This window comes from Lissotriton vulgaris, chromosome 7, assembly GCF_964263255.1.
Source record: "Lissotriton vulgaris chromosome 7, aLisVul1.2, whole genome shotgun sequence".
Taxonomy (NCBI): domain Eukaryota; kingdom Metazoa; phylum Chordata; class Amphibia; order Caudata; family Salamandridae; genus Lissotriton; species Lissotriton vulgaris.
The window spans coordinates 895,041,513-895,053,602 of NC_141695.1; the positions used below are offsets into that span (position 1 = coordinate 895,041,513).

Genomic DNA, 12,090 nt, shown 5'->3' on the forward strand with positions numbered 1-12,090 from the left:
GCACAGTGTCATTAGGCGTCGGTTCCGGGGAGTCGTCGGGGCCTTCAGGTTCACACGCATTGCAGATTGAACTCCTCCGTGTTGAAGTCAGGAGTGCTGACGTTGGTAGGTGTCAGGTGCAGCGGTGCAAAGTGCAGTGGTGCGGCTTGCGGTGCCCTTAGGTCGCGGTGCGAGCTGCGGCGGTAGTGGCGGCATCGTCGGTGAGACAAGGGTCGCGGTGCGAAGTCGATGCGGTGCTCATCTCTTTGATGGCAGGTAGAGGTGCAAGCATCTATGTCATCTTTGCTGAAGCGCTGTTGTCGGCTGATGAACGGGCGTCGATGGCGCCAGCAGGCCTAGGCTGCGGTGTGGGATGGGTAACTTTTCGAGCGGTGCCCTCGAACCACGGTGCGAGCAGCAGCGTAGATTTCGGCGTTGAGCTTCGTTGTTGCGGATACCAAGGCGTCGTCGTGAAGCAAGGCGGTGCGAAGTGCGGTGCCCACAGGTCGCAGTGCGAGCAGCGGCTCGGTGGCGGCAGCAGCAGGCGGCGTTGGTGAGACCAGGGTGGCGTTGCGGCGGTGCCCTCTGAGGTGTTTTCAGGACACGGAGTCAGCAGTGTAATCATCGACGTCGTCGGGAAGCTTCTTCTTCTGTTGCAGCACAAAACACACAGTCCCCAGTGCTGAGGGCAGAAGAGTGTGGCTGAGTCTCCCCCATATGCTTTCCTGTGGACCCTGGTATTCACCCAGTGGTCTGCCTCCATAGCAAGCTTCCTGGGGTCAGCCAGTTTAACTAGGTGCTGGCGCAGATCTGCAAGACATAGACTAGACAAGTGCTCCCATGCAATCAAATTGTAGAGCCCCTGAAAATCTGTCACATTACTGCCCTCCACCCAGCCATCCAGTGACCTGCAAAACATATCAGCACATTCCAACCAAGTGTTGTCATCAGACTTCTTACTGGACCTGAACTGATCCCTGTATTTTTCAGGAGTGAGACCAGACTTAGTGAGACGGGCGTCCTTCATGTCTGGATAGGTGAGTGAGGTGATACCCCTTACCCAAAGCTATTAAAGTATCCCTTGCTTCTTCTGGGAAGAGAAAGACACACAACTGATGGACGGAATGCAGAACAAATCAAAACATTCACCCACAGTCAAGAGATCTGCATCGAATCCATCATTCCTTTGCTCACCATTCCACCCCAGTTTAGACCTGGCCATATGTAAATCAGTCTTGGCCCTGTGCCTCACGGGAACAGTCCGGATGTATGACGTTACCACGCATACTTTTACCACGCATACCTTTACAACGCGGTATTTACAACGAATACCGTTACAACGCATAGCGCTTAGAGGTGCTGGATAGGGGTAAGTATAATTTTCTATTCCAACTCCAGTCCCCGTGGACACTAGGGAAGGCGATGGATAGAAAATTAAACTTATTCCCTATCCTAGAGCGCCCCCCCAGCGCAATGCGTTGTAATGGTATGCGTGGTAATGCCTGCGTTGTAATGGTAGTGCGTCGTAAAAACTTCGTTGTAAACGTTGTATACCGAACAGTCCAGCCCGAACTGCCAAGCCAGGTTCTCCCTGGACCGGAAACAAGCATCCTAGGATCAGTTTCGGGGTTTCACCCCTCTTCAGCCAGGATAGCTTGATACCAGTGGCACAGTGAGCCCAGGACCCACGTCTGGGCATACCTGGTGCACTTAGGGCGTGAAAGCAAAAGACACACAATTGATGGACAGAATGCAGAACAAATCAAAACATTCACCCCCAGTCAAGAGATCTGGGTTAAATTCATCATTCTTTTGCTCACCATGCCACTCCAGTTTACACCTGGCCATATGCAAATCAGTCTTGACCCTCTGCCTCATGGGAACAGTCCAGCCCGAACTGCCAAGCCAGGTCCTTCCTGGACCGGAAACAAGCATTCCAATCATGGAATCACTAATCCATAACACACCTTCAGCCAGTCATCGTTTTTTAGCCCACCAAACATTTACAATAATTATATGTCCATAGTCTCATAAGAAAAGAGAAACTACAACTCTGTGGTCAAGTGATACTGGCTAACAAGCGATAACTGGGTTTGAATCTAATAACAGGTAAACACCTCCCTGCTTGCCAGGCTTCTCTTGCCCCGTCTGCTGTTGATTCACACATTCTACGTGGTCTACAGCTTTACTGCTGATGCGCTTGTTTCTCTCCTAGCCCTTTCATACAGCTTTGGGGTCAGGGCGGCTCCTCCATTAGAGCGGGGTAGTGTCGCCCCACTGCTTTCTCGCAGTGGGAGAAGCAGAAACATAAAATGGTATTTTAAATACCATTTTATGTTTCTGCCTCTTGCGCTGAGAGAAAAGGGAAGGTAGGGTATGCCTGGTTGGAGGCGGGCGGGTCTGGGAGGAGTGGCTTGCACACTCTACATTTCCTCTATGTAGGCTGCATGCAGCCAACATAGAGAAAATGCCTCCCTTCAGGCGCCTGGCTGGACGCTGTCCTCACCAATCACAATGCTGCCATTACAGTGTTGTGATTGGATTAGGGGAGGGGAGGGAGGATGCATGCTTCCTTCCTGTTCCAGGAAACTGCAGGTGCGGGACCGGTCACCCCGCCAGGAACGGAGGAGGCGCAGGACCCAGTAAGGTAAGTTTAAAAAAAAAGAATCAAATCACCCCCACAACCGCACGAACCCCCGCGCGAACCCAGTCCCCACCCCGCCCCACAAGTCATGTGAGCTGCGACTGATGGATACGTACATATTATCATGGTGAGAAGGGACAGCAAAACAGTGCAGGCATCGCAGAAGCGGATAGCAAACATATACTGCCAACACGGTAAGGTAAGGCGTGATACCAAAACAGTATAATCATGGGAGAAAGGGATAACAAAGCAGTCCAAGCATTGACAGAAAGGCTCGCAAAGTAAATCCTTGCATTGATACATACATACAAGCATGGTAGTCGAAAGGAATAGCTAAACAAAGCAAGCGTAGAGGAAGGGATAGCAAAACTGCAAGTATGGGAAGGAGGGACAGCAAAACAAAATGCAAGCATAAGAAAAGGGGACAGCAAAACGGTGAAAACATGAGAAAAAGGGATAGCGAAGAATGTGCAGCATGGGTAGAGGTGGTAATAAAACAGTACAGAGACAAAGTACATTAAGGGGGTAGAAACCAGCAAACCCGTGCACAGGATGCGGAGATGGTATAGTGGCAACTACATGCTGCTTGGGAATAAATAGCAGAAGACAGCATACCGTGTGTTATACGGAGGAAGATTACCGGAGCAGGGTGTGCAGCACCGAGAGAGGGAGTAGCCACACTCACTACAAGATCGGCAGGAAAATCAGCAAACACGGCCAAATGAGATGTGGTAGCCAGTGTGTCATGGGCCCCGGAGCAGACCCCTGGCTGAATTATAAAATACATCAATATTCAGGCTTTATTTTTCATTTATTGATGTTAGTTCTCAGAAGAGCTGCACGCCCAACCCTGTGCAATGAGAGTGAAACAGAAATAGGCACGGCGCACTACTTGAATTGTAAACTGTCAATTTCAGGGAAGGTAAAGTTCAGGTAGTGAATTTCAAGGTGCTCCTACAGGTGACGCAACTGTTCCGGTGCGTCTCGGATATCAGAGGAGTTGAGTGCGCTACTGGGATGTAGGCGCATCCCTGTGGTGGGCACACTTATTTGGGTTCTATGTGTAGATGACACAATAGATTCCAAGAGATTTCAATAAAAAGTTCCAATTGTGAAGTTGTGGAGTTTATTGAAAGATTTTCATTTCATAATTTTCTTTTATATTTCAACGTGGTCATCAAAAGATCGATTCTAATGTTGATTGAATCGATCTTTTGATGCCCACGTTGAAATATAAAAGAAAATTATGAAATGAAAATCTTTCAATAAACTCCACAACTTCACAATTGGAACTTTTTATTGAAATCTCTTGGAATCTATTGTGTCATCTACACATAGAACCCGAATAAGTGTGCCCACCACAGGGATGGGCCTACATCCCAGTAGCGCACTCAACTCCTCTCAACCCTGTGCAATGTCACAGAGCACCTTAACACAGTTACCCTAGCACTAGCCGGATCAGGAAGTTTCCATTGCCAGAGGGGTCAACAGCATCACAGTGCAGTTGAGAGAGACATTCAGAATTGCAGTTGCATTACTACTGTTTTGAGGAGGGGGCACCAGCAGACACACATTCAGCAGTTATTCAGCAGTAGTTTCTGGAGGTGAAAGCGATGCACTCGTTTCTTAGCTGCTCTCTCTCTGTCCTACTTTGCTAGCGCCTCAGTATCGCTCCTCCACTGCTGCTGCTAGAGACAGATTATGCCCTTTTGGGTACAGCTGCTGATGCAGTGCATGGAGGAAAATGTATCCAGGTTTGCTTACGAAAAGCCATGTAACCCACTGGCAATTAATGGCACCAGCCCCCACTGCTTGCTGAGAGCCAGATGAATATCACACGCTGTGGGAGAGAAGCCAGCCTTTATGACTGAGCTACTCAAGCAAACCAAGCTAAAATAATTCTGGCTGGATCCTGAATGTCTGCTCAGGGTGTAGAAGCACAACTCAGTGGCAGTAAACAGTAGAAGACAGATGTACAGGGCTACGCTGCTGTGTGACAGGGAAATAGCAAGACAATGGACAGAACAGAGAGAGATATGCAGGACCTTGCTTCTGTTTATTAGGGACCTAGCAAGGCGATGAACATAGAAAAGAGAAGAATAAGGCGGTACTGTTGTTTGACAGGGACATTACAAGGCAATAAAAATAAAAGAGAGATGTACAGGGCTGTGCTGCTGCTTGCCAGGGAAATAGGAAGGCAATTAACAGAACAGAAAGAGATATGCAGGACCTTGCTTCTGTTTGATAGGGACATAGCAAGGCGATGAACATAGAAGAGAGAAATGCAAGGCTGTGCTGGTGTTTGACAGGGACATAGCAATGCAATGAACAAAGAAGAGAGATGTACAGGGGTGTGATGCTGCTTGACAGGGAAATAGCAAGGCAATTAACAATTGCTTTATTGACCGCATCGCTGCTGCGGTGATTTTTGCGCTGTGCGGCTGTTTTCCGTTTTCCGCGTTACTTGACGAGCTCAGCTCGTCATCAGCACACGCCACCCGTGGCTGATGACGAGCTGAGCTCGTCATCAGCAGCGAAGGGGTTAACCTTCCTGCTTTCTCAAATTTGCTTGAAAATGCACCGTTTATCCACTCTGTTTTCAAAATATTCTCGGGGGAGAACCCCCCAGAACCCACCGTAGGTTGTTCAGGCTCGCTCCCTAAGCTCGCTTGCCTCAGAGCAGTACAACAATTATTTTGCGTTGCACCACTTTCAAATGTCACCAGCCGCCACTGTTCGGGGTTGTCCTGAGTCAGGTGTGCGTAGCTTATCTGGTCCTATTTATTTTTCTTGCCTTTTGGTACTTGTGCTTTTGTTGTTCATGCTGTAAATGCATGTGTGCGGGCACTGGAGTGTCTAAGACAGATGGCCCACTTGCACATGGTATGAAATAACTGGAGAGCTTTGCTTTTTGACTCGTTCTCTTTCAGTCAAAGGCAGTTGAAAACACTCTCTGGTGTTTCTTCAGTCTGTTCTCTAATGTTACACTGAGATCCCACTGCAGTCTCAGATTGTGACCTCCAGCTGTAGTCACCCTTAGACTTGTGATGGGAGACCACAGAACACGAACGACAGGCACACTGAGTGCAGTGCAGAACCCCACCCCCTGTGAAGACAGGCACGTCAAGGAGCAACTTTCACTAAGGTGCAAAGGATTTCTTCCACGTCTGGGTGCACACATGTGTCAGGAAACATTAAACATAAACTACACACCGTTCATTGCGGGCTCTTGCTCCGAGGATGGGAAAAAAGTTTGCCCTGCTCCGCTTTAGACACACTTCTCTGAGAAGTAAAGCACAGGGCTGTGGGGGCCCACAACATCCGAGAGAGTAGCAACATTTTACATGCAGTCTTGCCCTTAAAGGTCATCGTCTGAACTAAGGCCCTAGTTCAGTGTTACAAAAATCGAATTATTCCCTAATTGCAGGGGAGACACTTACAGTAACCAGTGTCACCACAGAGAAGAACCCTCATCGTTATTTGCTACCTCTGCTTACGGGCATGCATGGAGTTGTGAGTTTTCAACCCGCTCGGAACTTAGCTCCACCCACCCCTCGTCTACTGAGCCAATCTGGATGCTGCTCCCTTGCTGTTTATGATAGTAAACAGGATGAGACCAGCACAGTGATTGGCTCAGTCTGGCGCTGCCAAAGCTCTTTAGGAGACTTGGGGGCTGCAGCTCCTAACATTGTGCATCCTGGTGAGGGTTCGAGTGCGCATGTCGGACTGGTCAGAGAAAGGCACCCACCTAACCCAATATGCACACTTCACCCCCAGGCCCAGCTGAACCAACCGGCCAATCCACATTTAAGATCCATCCCGCCCCTCACAGACTCTCAAAGGCAAGCTCTGCAGGGCCACTCCGATGCCGCTAAAAAGAATCACACATTTATGGGGTCGCCCGGGGGCAGCAAAACAAACAGGGGTGCAACACCCCCACACCCCAATGCAGAAACCGCCACTGGCTATGACTAAACTGCTTGATGGTCTTATATTAATGCGCTTGAACTCCTTCAGAAGGATAGGCTATCCTTTTGGGATTCTGTATCTTTATAGTATGGTTTTGAGTTTTGTTTACCTTAACCTGACTGCTAATTTGTAATAAAACCGTTTAAGTTTATCCACTGATTCTTGGTCCTCATTGTGTGGCCAAACGGGTTACGCTGTAAATTAATTTGTTTGATTCATCCTAACTCCTTCTACCTCTCAGTTGACAAATAAAAGAACCATTGGATAACCAGTTGGTAATAGGTTGGCCCCGCGCTGGATCACATGTATCCACATTGTTTGCTAAATGTGTGATATCTTCCATGGATAGTGTCGTTCTCTGGTTACTGGTGATACATATGTCTATGCAGTTGCTAGTCAACACACTCAGCTCACTTTCAGAATGTGTAACTGTGACACTCTCTCTATTCGGGAACCTATGATGTGCATTCGCCAACTTTAAAAAGTAGAAATAGGGCTCTTATGATAGTAATTCACATAAAACCCCAGTATAGTGGATTTTTTTCCTGGTTGTGGGTTTCGTCACAATTCTTTTTAAAAAGCATTATGCTCAAAATGCTGCATAATGAGCATCATTAATAGGAATCGCTCTCATCAAATTCTGCCTTAACTTTGTCAGACACAGACGGCTTCCTGCAAGTTGCTAATGCAGTGAGATTTAATGCAGTAGTTCATTGATTTGCAATCCAGTCCTTCAACATGTTCAACAAGGTTCCTTCTATTCCGCGTCCAGTTTCTAATATGTATTAATTTTTTGTGGCTTACTCAGAAACATTCCATTATCTTATCTGAGTCTTCTTGACCCATTATGCAATTTGCATATGCTTTCTGTTTCTACTATTTTGCATCTGCTTTCTGTTTTTGCTATCTTGTAGGACTTGGAGAACCGTTTTAGGGCAAAGCACTTTATAAAGAGCGTAAAAAATTCATGAATATTAACCTTAAACATGCATCCTATTCCAGCTGCCCTTTTTACCAGATGACATACTTTACATTTCGGCAGGTCAAACTTGCCGAAATGTAGCAGGGGAAAGCATACTGTAATTACCGTATCATTGGGATTTTTGTGCATTAAACACCAAAATCTGCTTGTTATAATCCATAACATCATAATATGTGCATTTATTGCACCCGATAAATAACGTACCCCATGGTATCATTATTTATCAGGGGCAATAAATAAGGCCTCAACTCATAATCAGGCCTTCTGTCTCCGGGGCCCTTGTAGTTTTTGACAGGGCTTCTTGTTCTTCCAAAACACCAGACTGATCAGCCTCATCATTTTCTTTGCAGAAGTAATGCTCTATGATTACTCTTCCCTCTCAGTCCTGCTGGTCAGTTGAAAAGCTCTGGACCCAATTGGTCTTCCTTGGGCATGTCCGCTTTATTTTTCAACAAGATAATTGTTCACAGCTGCTGTCTGTTTCCTGTCCATAATCGATTTTCACTTTTTTGGGCAGATGTTTTTCCTTGGCACATAGCTTTAAGAAATGTATAAGCAAGAATCCATGCGAAATATTTAAAGCCGGTCTCCAATTTGAATTAAAAGTGTTTTTTTTCAAGAGGAACCATCTCTCTTTGATCGACGAAGCATCTTAAGCTTATACAGTATAGTGAAGGCCTTATTGGTGTGTACTTTAAACGGCACCTTTTCCACCTGACCTTGGAGGGCAGAAATCTCAGAGCAATCCTCTGTGTTCTTTGTGTAACATTCAGTTTTCAACTAGGCCTGGGTGTGAAATTTTGGTCTACTCGCGATGTTTTTCCCCCTCTGCCTCGCGTAGAGCGCAGAGCTCTAAAAAACTCCATGGACCTTAGCCGAGCAGAGTGTTTTCCTCTCTCGTGCTCAACAACATTACATTGTCAAGCGAGGAAAATCTTACTCCTGACCACCTCACTGCGAGATTTCTCAATGCGCGTGGTAACGGATGGTCGCTACTGTTCGCATTGAGAAACCTGTTTGCGTTGAGGAAGCTGCCGCTCAAGTAGAATATCTACTCTAGTGGCAGAAATAAGCAGCGCCCTCTTGCGCTGTGCATGGTGCAGTTTGCGCTGGTTTTACAGTGCGGGACAAACACCTGGCGTTAACAATCAGTGTGAACAGCGTGACGCAATGCACTCTGCTGCTTGCGGAACACTGCCTAGCACGGCAGAGTTTTTTGGTCCCTTCGCGGAACTCTATCCAGGCCTATTTTCATCAAGCTTTTTTCAGCTGACTCTTATAGGCTTTGCTGTCATTGTCTCTTGCATGTTTATATGACAAGGGCCTAGAGTTGTATCCTGTTTCAAAGGTGGTTAATTATCATAGTCAGAAAAGTAATCCTTTTTGGATAACTTAAAACATCATAGCATGTACACCCAATCATACAGCCATATCACTCAGAAAGGCCAAGTGTTGAACAAATTAAAAAAAAAAAGAAATATTTCACTTATTTTTATTAAGAATAAAACCAAACATTTGGTCACAGATAAAATTGTTTGCAACAAATTATTACCCAACTTTTCATCAAATTAAAAACATTGCATATCACAAATATTAAGCATACAGTTAAAACCAATTAATTCAGTGCAAATTAGGGAGAACCAGCATGAAAAATAATTCTAGTCGTAGGAAGGGCAAATACATCTGACCAATATCATTTGTTCAATCTTTGATTTTTTATCTAAATCTATTGATAATTATAATACATGTTTTAACAGTCTAGAGTGTGCCTTTCTATTAAAAAAGCATTGACGCGTTTCGGTGGTTTGTAATTGTTTATACACCACCTTCTTCAGGACAAGAGACAATATCTCCCAAACATCAAAAAACAAATCTTTTCTGTATCCTAGGTGTCTCTCAGATATCAATAATAGGTAAAAAGCTATTCGCAATACTTTAGGGGATGAAAAGCCTTCCTTTCCTTTTTTCGATTCGGACACACCTTACGTTCTCCAGCCTCCTTATTTTCCGCACCAGATGGTTGCATTAAGGCAGTGTTTTGCCTTTGTGCTATGCACCAACAATCTAGGCATAGACTTGAAGACTAGAATTATTTTTCTTGCTGGTTCCCTCTAAGGTGGAATCTGATTTGCCAATATTCAAATAGAAAATGCCATCAATATTGCCACAGATTGCATATAATTGGCTCCTAATTATCTAGTATGAGAGTATGAAAGCAAATGACTTTCTCTGTGGCCTCACTGAGTAAGCAGCTAAACTGTAGAGCAATGGCATAGGCGGGTTATGAGTGGGAGAAATTAAAAAGTCAGATCTTGGAAACGAATGCTTTGCCCAGTTAGGTTGTCTATGCCATGCAGAGAGACCTTGTGTGGCTCTGCATGGCATAGCAAATCTGGAGTAATGCCTTTTTAAAGTATGAGTAATCTGGGAAGGCTTACACAACGCATTATTAGCTATTTTCTCTGATGAGATTTCCAACACAGGCAGTATGCCCTAAAGGGAAAGTGTGAGGCTTTTATGTCAATTGCTTGTGAAAGATCTATGTTTCTGGGATTGGAATTGAGAGATTTTACCACAGTCGGGCTTGTAGGAGACCACTGCCAGTTATTCTGCCTGTGTCACAGACATTCACTCGTCAGGTACGGTTTGGCTAACCTGAGACTGATGCCACATCAACCAAAGCTCCAATTCTGTTTGGGCAAGCTGTCTACTACTTTACCACATCGTTTTCCTTGTGTCTTGTGTCTTTTTCCCTTTGCAGAGCGCATCATAGAACGAAAAGTACCAAATAGGCTGTTCAGCCCGGTGCTGGGGGCCTCCTGCGGCTTTGCTGCCATGCTCCTCCTGATGCTGGTTGTGCTCTTCTACAAGTACAAACAGGTGCGTCCCACAAGATTCTCACTGCGCCTCCCTGGACCAAGGGACCCTTTAATCCCGCATAGATTATGGAATATAACAGGGCAGCAAGAAAGTGCGCATGGTGGGTTTATCATACATAAATCATATGAACTATTGTGAATTCCAGTAAGGAACTCGAAGGCCAAATGGTGAATATTGCAATGGTAATTGTAAATATAGTTCTGTGATAGATATTACAAATTACGTAATCCACTGAGAATTTGGTTCTGGAATCTGTAAATGAGATGAGTTACCAGATGAATTCTACAGAGTGTAACCTTTTTTATTGAGTTCGTGCATGGAGGGAGTAGTTGGTAACTTGCAGTTTATTCAGGAATTCATCCTAAACGGCTTTTTTTGTGTTCAGCACATGATTTATTCAATTACGATGCATAAGGGGGATGGGGGCGTAATGTGATGGTGGGAGTATCGCTATAATGTTTGCCCTTGGGGATCGTGTAGGGAGCCCAGTTATGATATTGGTCAATTGATTCTAGCTAAAAATATATAATTTTCGAAAATTAAAGGAAATCAGAAATCCACGTGTAGCCATCAATAAAATTGAAAAGGGTAATACTTCTTAATTTCTCTACCCAATTATAACCACTTCTGTAAGCCTCACAGTTTTCAAAAACAGCCTTTGATTTCGGATTTGCTGCAATGTTCCCGGCTCTCTGTGGAATGCCATTGTTTTACATGAAGAATGACAGAGTTTTCAAGGCAACAGCGATTGCTGTCATCTTCCAGCTCACAGTTAGACGCCTCTCCCCTGAACTCTTAACTCTACCATCGCTATGGACAGTTTCCAGGAAAACCCAACATTGTTAGACACTTTTCACAAAGCAGTAGCTTACAAAAAACCTGCTTTAATTTGCAATGTTTTACTAATCTGCAAATCAGTTAGTCCTCATCATCTCTCCCAGCATATTTCACATTGGTGTGCCACTCAAACCTTCACTTCCATTCCGGTGACCACAGCCCCTTGAGAACTTCTACCTGGTAAAATGACCTATAATGTCCATCAACTCACTGCAGGCAGTCTGGAGAGGCAACTGTTGCAATGATATCCTCTAGGCAACTACTAGAGACCCTGACTTAGGTCAGTAGAAGCTCCTGCTGCACGTCTTTGCCGAGCATACGTTCCATATAGTTTGAATTGTCTGTGATTAAGGATCGGTTTCACTGTTAAGCAATCCCATCCGCAAGTATTGCCTCATCGGCATCTGTGGGTTAGAAACAACCATCACAAATCAGAGTCAACTGTAAAAAAAAAAACTGAAAAGGGAAATGCCTATGAAGCATGATCAGCAGCAAGTGTAGAAAAGCACAACGGCCAACAAACAGTGGAAGCCAGAGGTCAAGGGGAAAAAGCCTTAAATGTCTTCCTGCAACCACAGTCCCTGGGGGGGTTGCCCTTAAGCAAGCATAAGTTAGTCTGATGTCCCCTTGTCCTGTGGAATAGAGATCCACAATTTATCCTGTGGTACAAGGTAGACGTCAGTAGCGTGTGGGTGCGTGTGGATGCTGGGTGGAAGAAACCTAGTTCAATACACTCCTTCCGGGCAAGAATGGTAGAAGCAGTAAAACTTTGGTTCAGATCTGGGATCTTTCCTGGGGC

At 45.3% G+C, this 12,090-nt stretch overlaps 1 protein-coding gene across 1 annotated transcript in view; it reads left to right on the plus strand.

Annotated features, from left to right (window-relative positions):
- The window catches only part of CSF1R (colony stimulating factor 1 receptor), a 247,587-nt gene that overhangs the window by 175,928 nt on the left and 59,569 nt on the right, over positions 1-12,090 (plus strand). Inside the window, exon 10 of the mRNA XM_086931314.1 lies at positions 10,336-10,454. Coding sequence (XP_086787440.1) covers positions 10,336-10,454 — 119 coding nt within the window. The remainder of the gene's footprint in view (positions 1-10,335; positions 10,455-12,090) is intronic.